We start from the raw sequence: 27,229 nt of genomic DNA, 5'->3' as shown, positions 1-27,229 counted from the left end.
TTGGGGTTGAGGGAAGGGAGGGGTTACCTGTACTGGGAACAATTACTATGAAGGGATAGGAATAAACGTGACGGATTAATAAATATTAAAATTTCACTGAATGTAATCAGCTGAGTTGAGATGACATCAGACAGTAAAAGAAATGTATGTTTTTGTAAAATAATAATTAATATTATTTGCCAAACTGATCATTCCAGCGTCATACGAACTTACCGATGACAGAGAGATATACCGAGTGTTCCTCGGTCGGTATGCCAGGGACAGAGCAGACATAGACGCCGGTGTCATTAAACTGCACGGAGAATATCTGCAGAACCGTCTCACCAGTTTCTTTGTTACTTGCAATGAAGAAACGCCTGTTGGTGGTGTCGTAGCTTCCATGCTTCCATTCCACCTGTTGACAAGATTCATACAGCCACATCCATTAAATAGTGTTGTTTAATGGAGTAGTTGATATTAGTGTAGAATGACCGTTATTAGAGACTGACACAATCAAAGTTGTACATGTCCCAATGTAACTTAACAATGAGCAGCAAATCGCCAAGACAAGCAGCGTGTAGCTGGAAAACACAAAACATATGAAGCTATTTACGAAGCCTATAAGATTACATACGGAGTGCATGGGCCAGAAGTGGATCTGTTCCGTCATCTGTCAGACAGTGAGAGTAAAACTACCTGAGCACTTGGGTCTATCAAACTAGCTAATGGCTGAATTGCGGTGTCACATGCTTGGGGACTCTAGCCGAAGAAGGTGGGGGTTAGGCTACTGTGATTTTATTATGAGCATGTACTGTGGATACCAACATACGTACAGACATACACTGCACCTCACAGCGAGCTCGATGCACTGATCAATGCAATACCAAGTTTAAAGGGGTCGCATAAAATCATCAAAGATACGTAAACTGAATTAAGACATAATGGACAAACCATTATAAATTAATTTCAGTTTGATAAAACCTGGCACAGCAGTGATTAACATGACAGCTTAAGGAGCTCATCAAGACACGTCTGGAGATACATACATACATAAACAAGTTTGTTAGCATTGTATAACTCAAGTGACTTATCACTACAATAATTCATTTTCTTGATTTTCAAACTGATCCCAATTAAAGCAGGCGGCATCCTTTTACTTTGGGACTTACGTTATAGTGGCGTTGTGGCATTCCCACTTGCCACTCCATTATCCTCTACTCATTGTTCACGTGTTCGAATCCACAGCTGGCGGTGAAGAAAGCCGACAGGGACATTGAGACAACTTTAGAAGATACCAGATAATCAGACGTTTGCCTGCTGAGCTAGGAAAGTGTAACGTTCCCTGGCAAACTCACACTATTAATAAACTAAAATTTAATTGTACCATATACGCCGCTATAAAGCAATTTGTAAATACTGTAATTATTTAACAAAAAATATTATTGAATTGTGTGTAAAGGACATTCATTATTATTGCAATATTTTCTGTAGTAATATTCTTTCTGTATTTAGGATGGTAATATTTCTATATTCATAATATAATTGCGAAATATGTCAATATCTGCGATAACAAAAATGTGAAATTCAGCCACAGACAAAAATAATGTTATATGATTACAAAGAGATGTTAATAGTCAGCAGTAGTATAAAAGCACCACGTACTGAGTATTCTTTGGTCATCCTCTTTTAGAGCTGAAAGCGATAGGAAGCTGTGAAAAAGCGTTTTATGAATGGGTAGACGTCTTTTGTCTGTAGCTAGATTTAGCCGCCATTAGAGGAGAAATTACAAACTAATGTGAGTTGAATATTTGTTGTGGTTTAAATATATTATAATTTATCAAAAGTGTGTATTATTAATGTAAATTAGCTTGCCCATGTCATCTATAATATTTCTTTAAAGAATTTTCAGCATTTTTAGCGGTGTTGCTGGGCTGTGCCGCGATCGAACGATTTGCAGCGGCGGCACATTTAAAAAATTGTTCCGCTAAGAAAAATTAACCAAACCCGTAAATCGGGAACAGATAAAAATTAGCAGTGAATTAAGAAAATTTTCTTCTTTTACAGCGATCCTGAGACTTACGGATTTTAAATTAGTTCACATTTGTGCATTCATAGGAGGATAGTTAATGTTGAAATTTAACAATTTTGGTCCTTTCAAATAACTTAAATGTATAGGGATGTGTGTTTTATCAGTGATAATTAAACGTCGGCTTGACAATATTTAACCGTTTTCTGCTAATAGAGACAGTCTTGTGTTCCATAGCTAACGCCGGGAAAGAATTCAGTAAATATTTAAAAAAAAAAAACACTGCAGTTAGAAAATGTGTGCCAAGGCCGAATTATGTAAAGGATTTAATTCTCAACTAAATATTCTTTATTATTATTCTGGATTTACAATGTGAGTACATTTTTCCAGCACCTATTCTAGATTACAGTAAGTCACTAATTATTGTTCTCCACTCTTCTCTATTTGTCCATAAATCTTCAGGAATGTTGTTCTTCCTCATTGCTGACTGAACTCCCTGTATCCATGTATCAGGTGGTCGTCCCCTTTTTCTTCTTCCAATTGGTACCCAGTCGATTATGCATTTTGGTAGCCTTTCCTGTTCCATTCGTCTGATGTGTCCATACCATTTAAGTTGTTTGTGCTCGATGAAATCAATAATTGAATTTTTACATTTCATCTTGTCTCTGATTACTTCATTTCTTATTCTTTCTCGTCTTGATATTCTTGCTGAACGTCTCCAGAAATCCATTTCTGTGGCTAATAATTTTGATTTCAGTTGCCATTTTGTTGTCCACACTTTTGAACCATATGTAATAATGCTCCTAACTATTGATTTAAAAATCCTTATTTTGTTATCAGTTGTTATGTGTTTGTCCCAGAGAATTCCATTCAATAAAGAGATTGTCGTCTTTCCAGAATTTATACTTGATCTAATTTCTTCGTCCTGTTTCCCATCATTTGTAATTTTCACACCTAAATATTTATATTTCTCAGTAGCTGTTATTGTTCCCATCCCTTCTTCTAATATTAAGTCTCCATTCACTCCACCAATTACCATGTACTTTGTTTTATTCATGTTTACATTTAGACCTGATTTTTTATATTCTTGAATCAATTTTCTGGTCATATACTCTATGTCCTCATAGTGTTGGGCTATAATCAGTTGGTCATCTGCAAATTGTAACGAGTATATTGTTCTATCATTTATTCGTATTCCCATAGCGTGACATTTTTTCTTCCAATTCTGTAAAGTTACTTCTGTATATATTTTATACAATGTCAGTGAGATGCTACATCCTTGACGTAATACTTTTGTGACTTGGAATCCATGTGATAGATATTTACCAATTTTTATTTTTGAAATAGAATTTTTATTGTCTCTAAATATTCTTAATCAGTTAATATGAGTTCACATAATTTTAAATGTACTTAGTTCCGTGTAAATGAATTTTTTATTACCACACGTAAATGAGAGGTTCTACAACAAAGTTCGTTCATACGTACAGAAAGAAAGAAAGGCAAATTAACTAAAAGCAAAAAATTTAAAAAAGGTAACTGATTATTTACTTTTATTCTTTAATGAAATTCCATTTAAAAAGGCAAATTTCATTAAATTGGCGCCCAACGTGGGGCCCGAATATGCAGTGGCCACAAAATACCCATGAGATAACTAGGGAATTATTGTAGTCGAACTTTGTTGGAGAACAACCAATAATTTTTTTTTCATGTATTGTATGTATTGCCTAACCAATATTGTGTGGTAATACCTGTATATGATTTTTTGCATGAGAACACTATATACCCAGAGGCAAGCTGAAGAAGAGAGCTCATTATATCGAAAAATTAATTACCTACCACAATACCAGGGGGCAGCTGCACCCAAGATAGATCACCAAAAGGTAAAGCTACAGTGTAGTTGTGCTGTGGGTAGTAAAGTAGCCTCAGTGCAGTGTTCTCGGATCATTAGTGGTGTGCTTGTTGTTAGTGTTTTTTTTTTAAATAACAGGACATTTGAGTAGTTAGTCATTGTAGTATATAATAAGTGTGTGTCAACAAATGACCATTTCTTGTGTGATTATGTCAGTGAAACCTGAGTGTTAGGATATTTAGTTCAGATTTTGTTTCTTTTGTTGACTATGGTTAGATTGCGTAGTCAGAAAGATATCAACATGGATAATGAACAACAGTTAGCAAGTAGTGATACCGAGTTAGAAAGTGGGGCACAAAGTAATGTTAGTAGCGTAATTCAGGAAGTACCATGTGAGAATCTGGGGGCAGAAGGGCAAGAAATGTTGCCACTGCCAGCCAGTGATTCAGTTGAAAGTAGAAATACTGTGCCACGCACAAGCACTAGACACGGACCAGAGAGTGGTAAGGTGTCAGAAGTGCAATCATTAAGAGTTATGTTCGAGCGCATGCTCAATTTCCAAGATGAATTTGTACGTAAACAAGCAGAACGCGATAAAGAACGTGATGCTAAACAAGCAGAACGCGATAGAGAACGTGATGCTAAACAAGCAGAGCGTGATCAACGCTTGAATGAGAGAGACTTGCAGTTAATGCAATCTTTGGAAACTATGCAAAGTGAGATTGTTAGTTTGAGACAAAACTACGAAACCATACCCAAAGCGGTGCAAGAACTGAGCGACAGAGTAGATAATATCCAGGTGGTTAACGCCAGTATCGTGGGTGAAATTAGTGTACTGGCTAACAGGATGGAACAATTAGAAATTGACACAAGTCAAGTAATTGAGCACAAAATGTCCGAACAAGTGCACAAAATTGAAAACGAATTTATAAAAAAAATAGATGAGAAGGTGCACGCCGCGATTGAAGCCAAAGACGTAGGCTCCAATGCGGAAGTGCAGGACCTAAAAAAGGCGGTACACACTGACATTCCGCTGTGGCAGCGGAATGTCAACCGTCGTCTTGCAGAGCTGGAAACCAGCTTGCTGCACGGCGACGCACAGGCGTGTGTCACGCCAGCCAGGTCCAACAATGATAGGCATATAAATACAGCAGTAAAAAATTGCGACTGCGAAACAGAACAGGCAACCAATGTTAGCGAAACAAATAAATGTCACTCCAAAATAGTGATTGAAGAAAGCCTGATTAGAAACCGACAGTTTCAGATATTTACAACGGAGAAGAAATCTGTTCACCCTGTAGTGTTTATCAAGGGATTTAGAAATATTTTGCCTAGCGTTTGGAGTCATACACAGAAAATACAGTTCGTTATGTCTTACATACAAGGAGATGCTGCATTATGGGCAACCGAAGCAGCTGACAGTTGCGACACATATAAGAAATTTGAAAAGGCATTCTTGGCCAAATATTGGTCAACATGTATTCAGGAGAGATTACGGAAAGAGGTATATAATCCAGAGCCGTATTCTCCACGATTAGGCAATTTGCGAGAATATTTTGAGAAGTACATTAATAAGACCCGTTACTGGGACGAGCAGATTTCATCCCGGGATTTGATCAGACTTTTGAAATCACACTTGCCGATACACGTAAAGGAAAAACTTATACACGTACTGGAGAACGACATAGAACAATTCTTGTCTGTTCTGGACTCAATTGACCTGATTCAGGAGGATGTTAAGGCAGCCTCTGAACAGGCTAGAAGTAACGGAAACGGTTACAGAAATGGTCGAAATAACACGCCTCCACCAAATAATGGAAACGGCGGAGGTAACAATAGGAGACAAGATTATGTACAAAACGGGAATAGAGGTAGAGACGGGAACGGCAATAGTCCGCCGGTGAATAATGACCGGAAAAGGAGGTCTGATGACCGATATGAAACAGCCCCACCAAGCAATAGTAGTTGGAAAAATGCCAGGGGGCCGTGGAACAGTAATACCTATAACGATGCAAACCGAACTTGGCCACAGAGCCAGAGGCCCAGTCCGGACCGGCAAAACAGTGAAAGATATGACAATAACCGACCGCCACCACAAAATGCGCCAATTGCGCAACCGTGGCGGCCGACGCAACACAACTTACACATAGTGGAGGTCAGCGACACAGAGCAGCCACACCCATCCACCAGTAATAATCCAACAAACTAGATTCAGCCGAGATACGCTCTCCATCGTCGGCTGAGGTTTGGAGTGAGAGCAGCCCGACACAGAACAAAACATCGGGAATCTGTATCCTCAGGTATAATGAAGGGGTACAGATGGGACATGAATTAATAACTGAACCATCCACGTGCATAAAGGAGCACAAGGACAAAGTACAAGCGATAATAGAGATCAAAATTAACAATATTGATGTGCAAGCAATCGTAGATACAGGTGCTACTGTCAGTGTCATGAGTATGGACTTATTCAGAGTACTGGGGAAAGAAAAGCGTATGCTGACTTTTCCTGTAAACAATTGCAGTCACTGGAGCCATCAGTGCACAGCGACAAATAATTAAACTCCAAGTGCGGGTAGAGATGTATATAGGGGGAGAAGCCATAGCGTGCTCATTCCTGGTAGTAAAGGGTTTAAAGGTAGCCTGCATTTTGGGGGTAGATTTTTTGAGAGAAAGGGACGCAGTAATCGACCTTTCTCGGGGAAAATTACGAGAGTTTGATGAACGCGGGTAGGAGGATAGAATTGTCCATGCTCAGATCTGAAGAGGTAACTGTGCCTAATTGTAATGCTATTAACATAAAATGTAGGAATCAGTGGATACTACATTTAGACAATCATTGTTTCGGACAAAATCTCTATTATCCAGACGTACAAAGTGATCAATTAAAAGCAAATGTGGACGCACTTGTGAGCAAAGTATCACAGTCCGAAAATTTGAACTCAGTGCAACAGCAGGATTTGGTACAGTTATTATCTAATTATGCAGATGTATTTTCAGAACGACCAGGAATTGTTAAGGGATATCAGTACAATATCGAGGTGAAACCTCACAAAACCTACTGTCGAGCCTCATACTCCATTCCTTAGTCCAAGAAGGAAATAGTAGCTATCTCTTAGCAGATCCCCAATCACGGAGAGTACGGGGACTGTATCCGTGTAAGGATGTAAAAATATTCCTACAGTAAATGACTAAATGTCCTATGTGTTATGTGTAAAAAAGATACACCATTCTTTTGAAAATGAATGAACATTAATGATGTGTGATCTTAGAGATAATGTATTAGTGTAGAAGTATTTAGTTATAAGAATATGATTGACTTTCTCTTTTGTTTATGAATATTTGTGTTATGTCTTCTTTTAATTAGTGTTAGCTTAAACATGCTCTAAATGTCTGCACAGATAACCTGATTAGTACAATTATTTATAGTGTTAAATTGTGACAGAGTTAAGTGAGGAGGAGCATTTTAGTAGCGATTAGTTTGGGTACTGCATAATTTTCTATATGTGTGTCAAACTTGAAATATTTCTTGGTACAATCTTTTCTATTATATATGTATGTATGTATATATGTGTAGCTGTCAGATTGACAGATTCGAACCCAGAATAATATCAGTAATATGAGACCCTGAGAACTTTATTTTCAAACCAGTGTTATCAAAGAGAATAATGCACCCAGTAGTGACCCGAGGGCACCATGGGAGGCAAACTTATTGCAAATTTAAGTAACGCAAAGTTACGCACAAAGAAGCTTCAATTGAAGCATGTGCAGATTCAATCAGTAAAAAAGAGCTAGCCTGATACAGTCCAAGTCAATTTTAGCCTACAAAGACTACGCTGTAGTTACGTAGGACCTTGCAAGTAAACTGAGACATAATTTCAAAGGAGTTATTGAACAATATGCCTTAATCCGGCTGGAATGCACAAATAAAATCTACTCGAACATAAATATAGATGATTTTTGGGCAAACTAATACGAAGTTTTAATATTTGTTACCATGTACGCAAATATCACACACCTTGGTAAAGAGCGAACAAAGAAGTTACGAATGTGCTGTTATAAAAATCGCACAACGGACATTGTAAATAAAAAAAACTTAAACAAAAGTGCAGTATTGTGTGGCAGAGACGGACAGTGACTGTTAAACCTGCAGCAATACGTCACGAAGTTGTTTTGAACAAACAATAAGAAACTGTATCATCGCCGTGTGTGCAAGTGAACAAGGAACTAGCACGACACGAACAGTGAGCCGATAACGGACGGTGAACCAAGTTAGTGTCAAACTATAACTCTTTGTGTGTCAAGGGACGCCAGAAAAGCGCATTGACTACAGAGATACATTTTGTCCTAAGGTGAAAACTTGCGTGTGACTAATGACAAGTCATGACATGGTGAAAAAATATTGTGTGCCCATAAAACGTGTTACTATGACAACGAAACACTGTGCAAACCAGACTAGTGAAGGCTTACTGAATAATAACTGCCAATAACTGTGTGCGTTTTTTCCCACAGCAGGAAAAATGCCCATAAGGGTAGTACACTGTTTGTGAACTTGTTGCATGTTTGCTGGAGCACTGCAAGAAGATGTCACACGGGCGAGCTGATATACAACGCGCATCCGGCTACCTCAGCCATGCAGCGGCCGCAGCAGCCCGTAGCAGACCAGACAGCCACACGCCTCTCCGCGCCGTAGCTGTCAACACCGGGGGCGGTGACCTACACGGAGCCGACGCGCCGCGCCGAGCGCCGCTCAACAATTACTCCGCACCGCTCACCAACCACAGCATTATTGACATATTCCAAAATATTTACACAAACTGCATAACATGTCAATGACTCCATTTTTGATAAACATTGAACATTTATTATGTATATCCGTAAACTGATAAGAGAAAATGAACACTAACAAGTGTAGGAGATGGATTTGTAACACGTAGGTAGTGGGAACATTATAAAAAGTGACGTTGTGCTAAGTGATTTCAAAAAACTAAGTGATGTATCCTAGGACAAGTGACCTTGCAGTACATCGCAAAAATTGATAATAACGAGTTGTTAATCACACACAAAAGCTTTCGTTGAACTGTATGTGACTGTGATATTATGTAACCATTGATGATAAACTGCTATATCAATTCAAAAGAATGACTGTTAAAGAGACAAGATTAATCATGAACCAACTGGGATGGCTGGGCTCCGGCACAGTTTTGCCCAGCTTTCCTGTCTGCCTTCGCCCAAATGGGGGAGCCATGAACATATATAACCCTGGGACTGATTAAAAGAGCCAGTCCATAAAAAAAATACAGAATTGTAAAGAATGTCACTGGCACCATTGTGTCAAAGTATAAAAACTCTTTGCCAAATGCTGCCAGGGGCCAATGTAATGTTCCCTGGCAAACTCACACTATTAATAAACTAAAATTTAATTGTACCATATACGCCGCTATAAAGCAATTTGTAAATACTGTAATTATTTAACAAAAAATATTATTGAATTTTGTGTAAAGGACATTCATTATTATTGTAATATTTTCTGTAGTAATATTCTTTCTGTATTTAGGATGGTAATATTTCTATATTCATAATATAATTGCGAAATGTGTCAATATCTGCGATAACAAAAATGCAAAATTCAGCCACAGACGAAAATAATGTTATATGATTACAAAGAGATGTTAATAGTCAGCAGTAGTATAAAAGCACCACGTACTGAGTATTCTTTGGTCATCCTCTTTTGGAGCTGAAAGCGATAGGAAGCTGTGACGAAGCGTTTTATGAATGGGTAGACGTCTTTTGTCTGTAGCTAGATTTAGCCGCCATTAGAGGAGAAATTACAAACTAATGTGAGTTGAATATTTGTTGTGGTTTAAATATATTATAATTTATCAAAAGTGTGTATTATTAATGTAAATTAGCTTGCCAATGTCATCTATAATATTTCTTTAAAGAATTTTCAGCATTTTTAGCGGTGTTGCTGGGCTGTGCCGTGACCGAACGATTTGCAGCGGCGGCACATTTAAATAATTGTTCTGCTATGAAAAATTAACCAAACCCGTAAATCGGGAACAGATAAAAATTAGCAGTGAATTAAGAAAATGTACTTCTTTTACAGCGATCCTGAGACTTACGGATTTTAAATTAGTTCACATTTGTGCATTCATAGGCGGATAGTTAATGTTGAAATTTAACAATTTTGGTCCTTTCAAATAACTTAAATGTATAGGGATGTGTGTTTTATCAGTGATAATTAAACGTCGGCTTGGCAATATTTAAGCGTTTTCTGCTAATAGAGACAGTCTTGTGTTCCATAGCTAACGCCGGGAAAGAATGCAGTAAATATTTTTAAAAAAACCACTGCATTTAGAAAATGTGTGCCAAGGCCGAATTATGTAAAGGATTTAATTCTCAACTAAATATTCTTAATCAGTTAATATGAGTTCACGTAATTTTAAATGTACTTAGTTCCGTGTAAATGAATTTTTTATTACCACACGTAAATGAGAGGTTCTACAACAAAGTTCGTTCGTACGTACAGAAAGAAAGAAAGGCAAATTAACTAAAAGCAAAAAATTTTAAAAAGGTAACAGATTATTTACTTTTATTCTTTAATGAAATTCCATTTAAATAGGCAAATTTCATTAAAAAAGATACAGGAGATAACTGCTGGATCTTTTGTTACAAACTGGTCAACGCATCCCTTCACATGTAACAATTTGCAAATAACAACTTGCGTTTTTAGCGTGTTGGACAAACAAATGTGTCATGGCAGGAACATTCCACATCTCAAACTAATTAGTTGATTGAACCTCCCAAAACAGTGTTTGAACAAGAAGTTAATATTCACATTAACGTCATGCCTTCTGCGGAAAAACATTAACAGAGGCAAAACTGAAAGGATAAAACAAGTTCGAAAAAATTTCTGAAGGCAGAAATACATCGTTGTTTATGATATTTCATTCATGAACTCTAATCCATTTTATGATCTTTCATGCCTATTGACATTTTACTGATTCTCGGGACATAAAAATGTCTACAGGGTGTTACAAAAAGGTACAACCAAACTTTCAGGAAACATTCCTCACACACAAAAAAAGAAAATATGTTATGTGGTCATGTGTCCAGAAACGCTTACTTTCCATGTTAGAGCTCATTTTATTACTTCTCTTCAAATCACATTAATCATGGAATGGAAACACACAGCAACAGAACGTACCAGCGTGACTTCAAACACTTTGTTACAGGAAATGTTCAAAATGTCCCCCGTTAGCGAGGATACATGCATCCACCCTCCGTCGCATGGAATCCCTGATGCGCTGATGCAGCCCTGGAGAATGGCGTATTGTATCACAGTCGTCCACAATACGAGCACGAAGAGTCTCTACATTTGGTACCGGGGTTGCGTAAACAAGAGCTTTCAAATGCCCCCATAAATGAAAGTCAAGAGGGTTGAGGTCAGGAGAGCGTGAGGGCCATGGAATTGGTCCGCCTCTACCAATCCATCGGTCACCGAATCTGTTGTTGAGAAGCGTACGAACACTTCGACTGAAATGTGCAGGAGCTCCATCGTGCATGAACCACATGTTGTGTCGTACTTATAAAGGCACATGTTCTAGCAGCACAGGTAGGGTACCCCTTTGAAATCATGATAACGTGCTCCATTGAGCGTAGGTGGAAGAACATGGGGTCCAATCAAGACATCACCAACAATGCCTGCCCAGACGTTCACAGAAAATCTGTGTTGATGACGTGATTGCATAACTGCGTGCGGATTCACGTCAATTGGGCCAACTGGCGGTGAATCGAGGTAGTACAGTACATACTAACGAAACTAAAATGAGCTCTAACATGGAAATTAAGCGTTTAGGACACATGTCCACCTAACATCTTTTCTTTATTTGTGTGTGAGGAACGTTTCCTGAAAGTTTGGCCGTACCTTTTTGTAACACCCTGTATATTACTAGCTTAGTTCCCGTTGGTTCGCTCGCACTGTATGGTCTGCAGAGGTTTTTTTAATTTAATTTTTATGTTGTTCACAAATTACAAAAAAATGGCTCTGAGCACTATGGGACTCAACTGCTGAGGTCATTAGTCCCCTAGAACTTAGAACTAGTTAAACCTAACTAACCTAAGGACATCACAAACATCCATGCCCGAGGCAGGATTCGAACCTGCGACCGTACGGTCTTGCGGTTCCAGACTGCAGCGCCTGGAACCGCTCGGCCACTCCGGCCGGCTGTGGTAGCTGGAGTCCACAGTTTTTGCGTTCTTGTGGAGATATTTCCACAGCAACTTTCATCCCCTTACAAATATTTCGTCGTGCGGAGTGGCCGCGTGGTTTGAGGCGTCATGTCACGGACTGCTCGGCCCCTCCCGCCTGAGGTTCGAGTCCTCCCTCGAGTACGGCTGTTGGTGTTGTTCTTAGCATAAGTTAGTTTAAGCTGTGTGTAATTCTAGGGACCGATGACCTTGGCAGTTTGGTCCCTTAGGAATTAACACACATTTGAACCAATATTTCCGTATATCTAACAGAGAAGTGAAATACCAATATTAATAAATTTAGCTTTAAACCGTTTATTATACAACGAAACATTTCATTAAAAATTTTCATCCCTTATTGCATATAATTCTGAATTTCCAGAAATACTGAAACACATACTTCTTATTTCTAATCGAGAAGACAAATACGAACTGTCGTAGATGTAGCCATAGAATCCTTTAGTACTTTTTAAATAATTATTTAGTTTCAGAAAAACTTTGACCACCTGTTTTGCCCCCTTAGCGTCTGCATTTCCACAAACACCGAAGCACGTATTTTTTATTTTCTGACTGAGAAGCTATGTACCAATTTTCGTAGTTGTGGTTTCAAAATTCCCTTAACAGCCACATACTTTCAAAAAGCTTTTCATCGCCTATTTCACCCCCTTAGTGGTGAAATTTCGGACAATCCCTTCTTAAACGATGCCTACAATATAAGAGCCATACCCTCTCCAAACTTCAAATTTCTATCCTCCGCGGTATGGGATGGGCGATGATGAGTTGGTGAATCAGTCTGACCATATTTCATCCCCTTGGGGGTTGAACCCTCCCCCCCCCCCATGAACCATGGACCTTGCCGTTGGTGGGGAGGCTTGTGTGCCTCAACGATATAGATAGCCGTACCGTAGGTGCAACCACAACAGAGGGGTATCTGTTGAGAGGCCAGACAAACGTGTGGTTCCTGAAGAGGGGCAGCAGAATTTTCAGTAGTTGCAAGGGCAAGAGTCTGGATGATTGACTGTTCTGACCTTCTAACACTAACCAAAATGGCCTTGTTGTTCTGGTGCTGCGAACGGCTGAAAGCAAGGGGAAACTACAGCCGTAATTTTTCCCGAGGGCATGCAGCTTTACTGTACGATTACATGATGATGGCGTCCTCTTGGGTAAAATATTCCGGAGGTAAAATAGTCCCCCATTCGGATCTCTGGGCGGGGACTACTCAAGAGGACGTCGTTATCAGGAGAAAGAAAACTGGCGTTCTACGGATCGGAGCGTGGAATGTCAGATACCTTAATCGGGCAGGTAGGTTAGAAAATTTGAAAAGGTAAATCGATCTTTTAAAGTTACATATAGTGGGAATTAGTGAAGTTCGGTGGAAGGAGGAACAAGACTTTTGGTCAAGCGAACACAGGATTATAAATACAAAATCAAATAGGGATAATGCAGGAGTAGGTTTAACAATGAATAAAAAAAGAGGAGTACGGGTAAGCTACTACAAACAGCATAGTAAACGCGTTATTGTGGCCAAGATAGACACGAAGCCCACGCATACTACAATAGAACAAGTTTATATGCCAAGTAGCTCTGCAGATGATGAAGAAATTGATGAAATGTATGATGAGATAAAAGAAATTATTCAGGTAGTGAAGGGAGACGAAAATTTAATAGTCATGGGTGACTGGAATTCGGGAGTAGGAAAAGGGAAAGAAGGAAACATAGTAGGTGAATATGGATTGGGGCTAAGAAATGAAAGAGGAAGCCGCCTGGTAGAATATTGGGCAGAGAATAACTTAATCATAGCTAACACTTGGTTCGAGAATCATGAAATAAGGTTGTGTACATGGAAGAACCCTGGAGATACTAAAAGGTATCAGATAGATTATATAATGGTAAGACAGAGATTTAGGAACCATGTTTTAAATTGTAAGACTTTTCCGGGTGCATATGTGAACTCTGACCACAATCTATAGGTTATGAACTGTAGATTAAAACTGAAGAAACTGCAAAAAGGTGGGAATTTAAGGAGGTGTGACCTGGATAAACTGAAAGAACCAGAAGTTGTACAGAGTTCAAGGGAGACCATAAGGGAACAATGCACAGGAATGGGGGAGAGAAATACAGCAGAAGAAGAATGGATAGCTTTGAGGAATGAAATAGTGAAAGCAGTAGAGGATCAAATAGGCAAAAAGACGAGCTCTAGTAGTAACCCTTGGGTAACAGAAGAAATATTGAATTTAATTGATGAAAGGAGAAAATATAAAAATGCAGTAAATGAAGCAGGCAAAAATGAATACAAACGTCTCAAATATGAGATCGACAGGAAGTGCAAAATAGCTAAGCAGGGATGGCTAGAGGACAAATGTAAGGATGTAGAGGTTTATCTCACAAGGGGTAAGATAGATGCTGCCTACAGGAAAATTAAAGAGACCTTTGGAGAAAAGAGAACCACTTGCATGAATATCAAGAGCTCAGATGGAAACCCAGTTCTAAGCAAAGAAGGGAAAGCAGAAGGGTAGAAGGAGTATATAGAGGGTTTATACAAGGGCGATGTACTTGAGGACAATATTATGGAAGTGGAAGAGGATGTAGATGAAGATGAAATGGGAGACATGATACTGCGTGAAGAGTTTGACAGAGCACTGAAAGACCTGAGTCGAAAAAAGGCCCCCGGAGTAGACAACATTCCATTAGAACTACTGACAGCCTTGGGAGAGCCAGTCCTGACAAAACTCTACCGTCTGGTGAGCAAGATGTATGACATAGGCGAAATACCCTCAGACTTCAAGAAGAATATAATAATTCCAATCCCAAAGAAAGCAGGTGTTGATGGATGTGCAAATTACCGAACTATCTGTTTAATAAGTCACAGCTGCAAAATACTAACGAGAATTCTTTACAGACGAACGAAAAAACTGGTAGAAGCCGACCTTGGGGAAGATCAGTTTGTATTCCGTAGAAATGTGGGAACACATGAGGCAATACTGACTCTACGATTTATCTTAGAAGAAAGATTAAGGAAAGGCAAACCTACATTTCTAGCATTTGTAGACTTAGAGAAAGCTTTTGACAAAGAGGATTGGAATACTATCTTTCAAATTCTGAAGGTGGAAGGGGTAAAATACAGGGAGCGAAAGGATATTTACAAATTGTACAGAAATCAGATGGCAGTTATAAGAGTCGAGGGGTATGAAAGGGAAGCAGTGGTTGGGAAGGGAGTGAGACAGGGTTTTAGTCTATCCCAGATGTTATTCAATCTGTATATTTAGCAAGCAATAAAGGAAACAAAAGAAAATTTCAGAGTATGTGTTAAGATCCATGGAGAAGAAATAAAAACTTTGAGGTTCGCCGATGACATTGTAATTCTGTCAGAGACAGCAAGGGACTTGGAAGAGCAGTTGAACGGAATGGACAGTGTCTTGAAAGAAGGGTATAAGATGAACATCAACAAAAGCAAAACGAGGATAATGGAATGTAGTCAAATTAAGTAGGGTGATGCTGAGGGAATTAGATTAGTAAATGAGACACTTAAAGTAATAAAGGAGTTTTGCTATTTGGGGAGCAAAATAACTAATGATGTCGCAGTAGAGAGGATATAAAATGTAGACTGGCAATGGCAAGGAAAGCGTTTCTGAAGAAGAAAAATTTGTTAACATCGAGTATAGATTTAAATGTCAGGAAGTCGTTTCTTAAAGTATTTGTATGGAGTGTAGCCATGTATAGAAGTGAAACGTGGACGATAAATAGTTTAGACAAGAAGAGAATAGAAGCTTTCGAAATTTAGTGCTACAGAAGAATGCTGAAGATGAGATGGGTAGATCACATAACTAATGAGGAGGTATTGAATAGAATTGGGGAGAAGAGGAGTTTGTGGCACAACTTGACAAGAAGATGGGATCGGTTGGTAGGACATGTTCTGAGACATCGAGGAATCACCAATTTAGTACTGGAGGGCAGCGTGGCGGGTAAAAATCGTAGAGGGAGAGCAAGAGATGAATACACTAAGCAGATACAGAGGGATGTAGGCTGCAGTAGGTACTGGGAGTTGAAGAAGCTTGCGCAGAATAGAGTAGCATGGAGAGCTGCATCAAACCAGTCTCAGGACTGCAGACCACAATAACAACAACAGGGGTTGAATTTCCAAAAACAGTGAAACACGTATGTCTTCTACTCCAAGCGAAAAGCTAAACATCAATTTTCAAAAAATTTAGCTTTAAAAATGCTTTCCCAATGAAATATTTTCATGAAAAGTTTTGTCCCCTATTTCGCATCTTAGTGGTTGAATTTCCAAAAACAGTCACATGCATGTGTTTAATTCTAACAGAGAAGCCAAATACAAATTTTCATAGATTTAGCTCCAAAAATACTTGCACAATGAAATATTTCCATAAAAACTTTCATTTCCCGTTTCACCCCCGTAGGGGTTGAATTTCCAAAAACAGTGAAATACGTATTTTTTATTTCTAATTGAGCAGCCAAATTTAAATTTTCAAAGATTTAGCTTTAAAAATGCTTTCATAATAAAATATTTCCATAAAAAATCTCATCCGCTATTTCACCCCCTTAGGGCTGCAGTTTCCAAGAACAGTGAAACACGTATGTTTTTATTTGTAAACGAGAAATCCATACTAGTGTTCACAGATGTATCTTTGAAAATATTTTAGTAGTTCTTTATAATTATATACTTCCAAAAAAAGTTTTCACCCACAACTTCACCCTCATAGGGTAGGCTTTCGAAAGATGCTGAAACGCGTATTTCTTTATTTCTGACCGAGAAACCAAATACCAGTTTTCATAGGTCTAGCTTCAAAATTGCCTTAATAACGACATTTCTTAAAATAAAAAACCTTCATCCCCTATTTTGCCCCCTAAAGGCCGCAATTTTGTATCGACTGAACTATATACTATATGATCAAAAGTATCCCGACACCCCCAAAAACATACGTTTTTCATATTAGGTGCACTGTGCTGGCAGGTACTCCGTATCAGGGACCTCAGTAGCCATTAGACATCGTGAGAGAGCAGAATGGGGTGTCCCGCGGAACTCACGAACGTGGTAAGGTGATTGGGTGTCACTTGTGTCATACGTCTTTACGCGAGATTTCCACACTCCTAAACATCCCTAGGTCCACTGTTCCCGATGTGATAGTGAAGTGGAAACGTGAAGGGACACGTACAGCACAAAAGCGTACAGGCCGATCTCGTCTGTTGGCTGACACAGACCGCCGACAGTTGAAGAAGGCCGTAATGTGTAATAGGCAGACATCTATCCAGACCATTACACAGGAATTCCAAACTGCATCGGTATCCACTGCAAGTACTACGACAGTTAGGCGGGAGGCGAGAAAACTTGAATTTCGTAGTCGAGCGGCTGCTCATAGCCACACATCACGCCGGTAAATGCCAAACGACGCCTCGCTTGGTGTAAGCAGCATAAACATTGGACGATTGAACAGTGGAAAAACGTTGTGTGGAATGACTAATCAAGGTACATAATGTGGCGATCCGATGGCTGGGTGTGGGTATGGCGAATGCCTGGCGAACGTCGTCTGCCAGCGTGTGTAGTGCCAATAGTAAAATTTGGAGGTGGTGGTGTTACGGTGTGGTCGTGTTTTTGATGGAGAGGGTTTGCACCTCTTGTTTTTTGCGTGGCGCTATCACAGCACAGCCGTACATTGATGTTTTAATCACCCTCTTACTTCGCACTTGTTGAAGAACAATTCTGGGATGGCGATCGACGCCTCTGGCAGGATGGTTACACGACAATAACATCCCTGTAATGGACTGGCCTGCACGGAGTTCTGACCTGAATCCTATAGAACACCTGTGCGATGTTTTGGAACGCGGACTTCGTGCCAGGCCTCACCGACCTACATCGATACCTCTCCTCAGAGCAGCAGTCCGTGAAGAATGGCCGGCCATTCTCCAAGAAATCTTCCAGCACCCGACTGCATGTATGCGTGCGAGAGTGGAAGCTGTCATCAAGGCTAAGGGTGGGCCAACACCATACTGAATTTCAGTATTACCGATGGAAGGTGCCACGAACTTGTAAGTCATTTTCAGCCAGGTGTCTGGATACTTTTGATCACATAGTGTAAGTCAGATCTCCACTTTCACTAAATTTCAAGTTTCTGTTGATAGCGGTTTTGGCTGAGCGATGATGAGTCAGTCAGTCAGGACATTGCCTTCTATACAGGGTGGTCGGAAATTCCCGTTACAAACTTCTAGGACATGTAGAGGGTAGTGAGTACATATCATTTTGAATAGGAACCCATGTCCGGAGGACGACGGTTCAATCCTGCGTCCAGCCATCCTGACTTAGGTTATCCGTGATTTCCCTAAATCGCTATAGGCAAATGCCGGGATGGTTCCTCTGAAAGGGCACGGCTGACTTCCTTCCCCGTCCTTCGCTAATCCGATGAGACCGATGACCTCGCTGTCTGGTCTCCTTCCCCAAACAACCCAACCCTCCATGCGCGGAAACGTGTCGTTTCCTTTCTACGACAGTTTCAATGCAGGTGATTATCTCATCCACAGGAATGTACTTAGGTGTGACCCAGTACAATTGTTGCAATCCATTTGAAAAGAATACTGACTCGTTCCGTTATTACTTACGCATCTGCATTACAATGTACACCATATGGTATAAATTAATCGACAACAACAAGAACCCAGCATCTACGGCAACAGCCGCAACGTACCGATGCCTTACAACAGCGGCTCGATGTGGCGACCATCAACGTCGTTATACACATTGTACCTCCGAAGCCTGTTCTGGTACACTCTCTCCATCCCACCTGGTGTGTGGTCAGTGTCTTGTGCAACGGCTAGAACTCGTGCCAGCAGATCTTCCTCTGTCTCTATAGGTGCATCATAAATTAGGCTCTTCATACGACCCCACAAGAAGTAGTCCATAGGGGTTAAATCCGGCGATCGTGGCGGCCACGCGGTTGGATCACCACGGCCTATCGATCTTTCACCATGCCGTCTGCTGAGATGTCTCCGGACAGCCAGTGAAAAGTGAGGTGGTGCTCCATCATGCTGAAGCCACAATTCCTGACGGACATTCAGTGGCACAGCTTCCAAGAACCGGTCCGTTACGTGTCGTAGGAAGGCTAAGTATGCGGGGCCAGTGACCTTGGATGGAATGAGGTATGGTCCAATCACATGACTGTCCAGAATACCTGCCCACACGTTAATTCCAAACCTCTCTTGAAATTCCTGAACATGCGTGGCATGAGGGTTTTCGTCCGCAAGACATGGCTATTTCGAGCATTCCGGAGACAATCCCTTGTTGACCTACATTCATCTGTGAAGAGAAGTCGACGTGGAAACAGGGGCGCGTCGATGGAACGGTGCAGGAACTACGTGCAGAAGGCGACGCGTTGAGGAAAGTCAGCTGAACCCATAGCGAGTACCCTTTGTAAGCGGTACGGATGTAATTGTTGCTCATGCTGGACGTCCAAGACGGTACTGTGACTAACAGCCATTGCACACGCAATTGTTCGCGAACTATCTGATGGGCTGTCTTCAGTGCAACGCAGTACACCTTCTTCAAATTCGGGAGTGAGGCGTCGCCGTGGAGCACCACAGTGGTGGTGGTGGTGGTTAGTGTTTAACGTCCCGTCGACAACGAGGTCATTAGAGACGGTTAGGGAAGGATTGGGAAGGAAATCGGCCGTGCCCCTTCAAAGGAACCATCTTGGCATTCGTCTGAAACGATTTAGGGAAATCACGGAAAACCTAAATCAGGATGGCCGGAGACGGGATTGAACCGTCGTCCTCCCGAATGCGAGTCCAGTGTGTTAACCACTGCGCGAGCACCACAGTCCTGCCTCCTCACGGAGAAGGTACCCGTTTCTCGTAGCAGTTGTGTAACTTAGGCAAACAGTTTCTGCGATGGAGTGTGACGGTGTGGTAAACGTTCGTGATGCAGCCGACTAGCAGCTCTTCCTGTACCTGCAGCTTCGCCATACTCAAGGAGCATGTCTGTGTATTCCGCAAACGTGTACTGCACCGTGTTTCCTCTATCGGTGACGCACAGGTATTGACTCGGTCTAACAGCAAAGCGGACAATAAGTCACATCTGGGGATCGTTTGACTACACGTCATCGTGTCTACCCGTTGCATACCAGGACAGGGAACTCTGAGACTTACTACCCTCTACAACTCCTAGAAGTTTGTAATGGGAATTTCCGCCACCCTGAATATAGAGAGATTAAACGGCTAACTGGTGCACAGTATACAGTCCCAGTTGCAGGTTAACTACACTACTGGCCACTAAAATTGCTACACCACGAATATGACGTGCTACAGACGCGAAATTTAATCGACAGGAAGAAGATGCTGTGATATGCAAATGATTAGCTTTTCAGAGCATTCACACAAGCCTGGCGCCGGTGGCGACACCTACAACCTGCTGACACGAGAAAAGTTTCCAACCGATTTCTCATACACAAACAGCAGTTGACCGGCGTTGCCTGGCGAAAAGTTGTTGTGATGCCTCGTGTACGTATGAGAAATGCGTACCATCACGTTTCCGACTTTGATAAAGGTCAGATTGTAGCCTATCGGGATTGCGGTTTATCGTATCGCGACATTGCTGCTCGCGTTGGTTGAGATCCAATGACTGTTAGCAGTATATGGAATCGGTGGGTTCAGGAGGGTAATACGGAACGCCGTGCTGGATCCCAACGGCCTTGTATCACTAGCAGTCGAGATGACAGGCATCTTATCCGCATAGCTGTAACGGATCGTGCAGCCACGTCTCGATCCCTGAGTCAACAGATGGGGACGCTTGAAAGACAACAACCATCTGCACGAACAGTTCGACGACGTTTGCAGCAGCATGGACTACCAGCTCGGAGACCATGACTGCGGTTACCCTTCACGCTGCATCACAGACAGGAGTGCCTGCGATGGTGTACTCGACGACGAACCTGGGTGCACGAATGTCAAAACGTCATTGTTTCGGATGAATCCAGGTTCTGTTTACAGCATTATGACGGTCGCATCCGTGTTTGGCGACATCGCGGTGAACGCACATCGGAAGCGCGTATTCGTCATCGCCACACTAGCGTATCACCCGGCGTGATGGTATCGGGTGGTATTGGTTACACGTATCGGTCACCTCTTGTTCACATTGACGGCACATTGAACAGTGGACGTTACATTTCACATGTGTTACGACCTGTGGCTCTACCCTTCATTCGATCCCTGCGAAACCCTACATTTCAGCAGGATAATGCACGACCGCATATTGCAGGTACTGTACGGGCCTTCCTGGATACAGAAAATGTTCGACTGCTGCCCTGGCCAGCACATTCTCCAGATCTCTAACCAATTGAAAACGTCTGGTCAATGGTGGCCGAGCAACTGGCTCGTCACAATACGCCAGTCACTACTCTTGACGAACTGTGGTAGCGTTTTGAAGCTGCCAGGGCAGCTGTACCTGTACACGCCATCCAAGCTGTTTGACTCAATGCCCAGGCGTATCAAGGCCGTTATTACGGCCAGAGGTGGTTGTTCTGGGTACTGACTTCTCAGGATCTATGCACCCAAATTGCGTGAAAATGTAATCACATGTCAGTTCTAGTGTAATATATTTGTCCAACGAATACCCGTTTATCATATGCATTTCTTCTCGGTGTAGCAATTTTAATGGCCAGTAGTGTAGTTCCGCTGTCTCCCATCACAAAATTCTTGCCCTGCACAATTTACGAAACAGTCACTACACGGAAAACCCCGATCCCGCCCCACCCATTCCAATGATTCTTTAAAGCATCGAACTCTCATGTATAAACCACTGTCAAACGACTTATTTACTTTACAAATAAATTAATGTGTTAAACTGGTTTCATTAGACGTTTTCAGTTGGTGAGAGATCTGGAGAATGTGCTGGCCAGGGCAGTAGTCGAACATTTTCTGTATCCAGAAAGGCCCGTACAGGAGCTGCAACATGAGGTCGTGCACTATCCTGCTGAAATGTAGGGTTTCGCAGAGATCGAATGAAAGGTAGAGCCACGGGTCGTAACACATCTGAAATTTAACGTCCACTCTTCAAAGTGCCGTCAATGCGAACAAGAGGTGACCCAGACGCGTAACCAATGGCACCCCATACCATCACGCCGAGTGATACGCCAGTATGGCGATGACGAATACACGCTTCCAATGTGCGTTCACCGCGAAGTCGCCAAACACGGATGCGACCATCATGATGCTGTAAACAGAACCTGGATTCATCCGAAACAATGACGTTTTGACATTCGTGCACCCAGGTTCGTCGTCGAGTACACCATCGCAGGCACTCCTGTCTGTGATGCAGCGTGAAGGGTAACCGCAGCCATGGTCTCCGAGCTGATAGTCCATACTGCTGCAAACGTCGTCGAACTGTTCGTGCAGATGGTTGTTGTCTTTCAAGCGTCCCCATCTATTGACTCAGGGATCGAGACGTGGCTGCACGATCCGTTACAGACATGCGGATAAGATGCCTGTCATCTCGACTGCTAGTGATACAAGGCCGTTGGGATCCAGCACGGCGTTCCGTATTACCCTCCTGAACCCACCGATTCCATATACTGCTAACAGTCATTGGATCTCAACCAACGCGAGCAGCAATGTCGCGATACGATAAACCGCAATCCCGATAGGCTACAATCTGACCTTTATCAAAGTCGGAAACGTGATGGTACGCATTTCTCCTACGTACACGAGGCATCACAACGAAGTTTCACCAGGCAACGCCGGTCAACTGCTGTTTGTGTATGAGAAATCGGTTGGAAACTTTTATGTCAGCACGTTGTAGGTGTCGCCACCGGCGCCAGCCTAGTGTGAATGCTCTGAAAAGCTAATCATTTGCATATCACAGCATCTTCTTCCTGACGGTTAAATTTCGCGTCTGTAGCACGTCATCTTCGTGGTGTAGCAATTTTAATGGCCAGTAGTGTACCCGCCCATTGGTGCGCTAGTGTCGCTCCAACTGCCACAAGGTAGCAGCTCACTCAAAAACGAGTATTTAAGTTAAAGTGTGACTCACCTGTGAAACTTTGTCGCTGGAGGACAGGGGGCACTTGATGACCATAAAGCTGCCGACGGCAGCTGTCACCGTGGAAGAGTAGTTGCTGCTGGAGACACCGACTTCCGTGTTCTTTCCCACAGAAGAGCAGTCCGCGAAGCTCAGTGACCCTGGAGAGAGAACGGACCAACACATGTAAGCTAAGGACAACATTGGTTATTATAATGTGCTTGTTGGAACGTCCTATGCTGTACATCATCACAAGCCTCCAGTGCGCTGGGAGAAGATAATAACATAAATATGGAGTGTGAATTACACCATATAACTGACTGACACATGCAGTGACGTGTAAAACTGTCCATACAAGCCTGACTTACCCCATAAGAATGAAATGTCCTCGTCCTTGCAAAGCTACTCTTAGAATGGCACAATGCTGGTGACGAGAACTTATTATTTATTTATTTATTACTCTGTAACCTATTACCTATACTTTAAACACAGGCTGTACTCGCTCTTACGTACAGGGCGTGGACAAAATAATGTGAACACCACACTACATGGTACATCTTGTTGTAAGATGGCACCGGTGCGTACGTGTAAATAGTGTTATTCTAACTGATGGACCCATTTTCAAAAGTTCGATTTATTCAATTACAAATCCAAAATGAACAAGTTTTATACCAATGAAAAGAGGACGTTTCAAGGTTTTTTTTTCATAATGTTCGATATCAATTTAATACACTACTGGCAATCAAAATTGCTACACCGCGAAGATGGCGTACTACAGACGCGAAATTTAATCGATTTCCAACTTTGATAAAGGTCGGATTGTAGCCTATCGTGATTGTGGTTTATCGTATCACGACATTTCTGCTCGCGTTGGTCGAGATCCAATGACTGTTAGCAGAATATGGAATCGGTGGGTTCGGGAGGGTAATACGGAACGCCGTGCTGGATCCCAACGGCCTCGTATCACTAACAGTCGAGATGACAGGCATCTTATCCGCATGGCTGTAACAGATCGTGCAGCGACGTCTCGATCCCTGAGTCAACAGATTGGGACGTTTGCAAGACAACAACCATCTGCACGAACAGTTCGACGACGTTTGCAGCAGCATGGACTATCAGCTCGGAGACCAGAGGTGGTTGTTCTGGGTACTGATTTCTCAGGATGTATGCACCCAAACTGCGTGAAAATGTAATCACATGTCAGTTTTAGTACAATATATTTGTCCATTGAATACCCGTTTATCATCTGCATTTGTTCTTGCAGTAGCAATTTTAATGGCCAGTAGTGTATATTTAATAATTTGTAATTAATTAGTTTTTAATAATTATTTCATAATTAGAAATGTGATAAATGTTATAAACCTTCAATGTGGCTACCGTTGGCTGAACGGCAAATATCGACGCGGTAGCCAAACGCGTCCCACACGCGCGAAAGCGTATCTGCTGTTACCGAGTGCACGGCAGCTGTGATCCGGTTCCGCAGATCGTTCAGAGTGGTTGGTAGAGGCGGGACGTAAACAGCTTCCTTCACATAACCTTATAAGAAATAGTCCCAGATTGTGAGATCAGGAGATCTCGCTGGCCAGAAGAGCAGAGCCAGGTCAAGTCCCCTACGACCGATCCAGTGCTGAGGAAGGGAGTCATTCAAAAAGCCTCGTACATCACTGTGGCAATGGGGCGGAGCTCCATCCTACTGGAGAATGAAGTCCTGGGAATCTTCCATAACCTGAGGGAACAGCCATTGTTCCAACATGTCCAGGTACGTGATCCTGTTACAGTTTTTTTTTTTCAAAGAAAAATGGTCCGTAAACCTTTGTACGGGATACGACACAGAACACGTCGAGCCTCGGTGATTCTCTTTCGTGTTTCAAGGTGAATGTGGACTTTCCAAACCCCATAGGCGTACACTGTGTCTGTTGACTTTTCCACTAAAGTGGAACGTCGCTTCATTGCTAAAAATTATACGCCGCAGAAATGCGTCATCCTCCATTTTTGCTAGCACGCAACCACAAAATTCAAGTCGCTTCTCTTTGTCACTGGGGTCGAGAGCCTGTCCTTTCCATACAGTTGGCTGAGGTATTCTAAGTTCTCGAATGGCTGACTTACTGAGACTGCGCATAAAACTTTCTCGAATCCGTCGGACATCATCCTCTGACAACGCCGTCGGTCTGTGCTGTTACCTTTGCACACACTCCTAGTCTATTTAAATTGCTTAAACCAACGGCTAATGCTTTTGCGAGTTGCTGGTTGAATACCGAATTTGGTACGAAATCCCCGCGCTGCATTGCAATTTGCGACTCACTTTTCGCGAACTCAAGAACGCAGAAAACCTTGTGCTCCACAGGTGCCATTTCACTCACAACTGACAGTGAAATGCAATGACGGCCCTATTGCCGCGCGAACTCAATCGGCCGCTTCTGAAACCATCACCGCTCGCCCGCCGCCGCCTGCCAAAAACTTCGAAACTTCCTCTTTTCATTGGTATAAAGCTCGTTCATCTTGGATTTGTACTTTAATATATACGAATTTTTGAAAATGGGTCCATCATTCAGAATAACCCTGTACTTCGACTTGGCTGCAGTGCGCAACTGACGTGACAAGCGTCGGAAGTTTCCTACCAGTATATTATACACTTTGTTCTGCGACAGTGAACACCAGTGGTCAGTGAAATGTGTGACACTTCCAAAATGTGCTACTCGTTCGTGTACGGTTAGCGGGAGCATCTGAGACGAAAACTGTTGAACTGTTTAACGTTTCACGGGCGACAGCATCCACGGTAACGACGGGGTACACGAAACACGGCAAAACGTCGTTGGCGAAGAGGAATAGCGAACGGAAGTCGAAGTTTACTGCGAGAGACCGACGAGTATTCAAAAGGACTGTGACCGGACAACACAAAACTACTGCGGCAAAAGTGATTGCAGAGCTCAACACTCATTTTGCGTGAAAAATGAAATGATCGTATGGCACCGTTGGCCAGGAGGTACCGTACGGTTTCGGCCGACTTGTTGGATGCAAGTCTTATTTCACGTGAAGCCACACTGGGCGACTTCCGCATCGATGATGATGGGGACAACCCGGGCCCAGGCAAGCACGTTACCACTCAGCTTTTCTTTTCTCTCTCTCTCTCTCTCTCTCTCTTTTTTTTTTTTTTTTTTTTTTTTTTTTTTTTTTTTTTTTTTTTTTTTTTTTTTTTTTTTTTGTAACGTGTCATCCTTGCGCAGGGTCCATGCTAATCTTCTCTGTATCGTTCCAATTTTAGTATATGTACCGTCAAAGCGAGTACAGCTAAGCAGGCGGACACTCATTTTAGTGGGAGGCAAGCACGTTACTACTCAGCTAAGCAGGCGGACACTCATTTAAGTGATACTGTGTCGACAAAACTACTACGGGAGGAACTTCACAAGGCTAACACTCATGGAAGGGGTGCAGTTGCGAAACCCTTACTGACGGAAGCCAACGTAATGCTGCGAAAGAAATGGCGCCACGATCATAAAACCTCTACACTTGATGACTGGAAAAATGTGGTACGGTGCGCTGTATCATCGTTTAAATTGTTTCCCACAAACAGCTGAGTTTATTTATGGAGACCACCAAAAGAAGCTTACGATCCGGCCTGCCTGCTTCCTACAGTCAAGCTTGGCGAGATTCAGTTACGATTTGGCCGGCTACGTCGTGGTATTCAGCTGGTCCCACCATTACGCTCACTGCCCGGATTTGTGCAAATGAATATCTCGACATCCTCGACACTGAAGTGCTTAGAAGGGAACCTCCCCATCGCACCTCCCTCAGATTTGGTTATAAGTTGGCACAGTGGATAGGCCTTGAAAAACTAAACACAGATCAATCGAGAAAACAGGAAGAAGTTGTGTGAAACTATGAAAAAAATAAGCGAAATATAGAAAGTGAGTAGTCCATGGGCAAGATAGGCAACATCAAGAAGTAAGTGAGGTCAGGAGTGCCGTGGTCCTGTGGTTAGCGTGAGCACCTGCGGAACGACATGTCTTTGGTTCAAGTCTTCCCTCGAGTGAAAAGTTTATTTTTGCAAAGTTATGATCTGTCCGTTCGTTCATTGACGTCTCTGTTCATTGTAATAAGTTTA

At 42.0% G+C, this 27,229-nt stretch overlaps 1 protein-coding gene and 1 non-coding gene across 2 annotated transcripts in view; both read right to left on the bottom strand.

The window, feature by feature from the left end:
• LOC124596088 overlaps positions 1–27,229 on the bottom strand; it is a 147,553-nt gene that overhangs the window by 101,858 nt on the left and 18,466 nt on the right. The window contains exons 2-3 of the mRNA XM_047135082.1: positions 23,140–23,288; positions 214–394 (exon numbers count right to left, since the gene is read on the bottom strand). Coding sequence (XP_046991038.1) covers positions 214–394; positions 23,140–23,288 — 330 coding nt within the window. The remainder of the gene's footprint in view (positions 1–213; positions 395–23,139; positions 23,289–27,229) is intronic.
• LOC124596738 lies at positions 26,307–26,413 on the bottom strand. The gene has a single exon (XR_006978377.1). It is a non-coding gene; the product is annotated as a U6 spliceosomal RNA (small nuclear RNA).

Source organism: Schistocerca americana, chromosome 2, assembly GCF_021461395.2.
Source record: "Schistocerca americana isolate TAMUIC-IGC-003095 chromosome 2, iqSchAmer2.1, whole genome shotgun sequence".
Classification (NCBI taxonomy): domain Eukaryota; kingdom Metazoa; phylum Arthropoda; class Insecta; order Orthoptera; family Acrididae; genus Schistocerca; species Schistocerca americana.
Note: the sequence above shows the minus strand (reverse complement) of the source record. Positions and strands in the feature narration are given on the sequence as shown.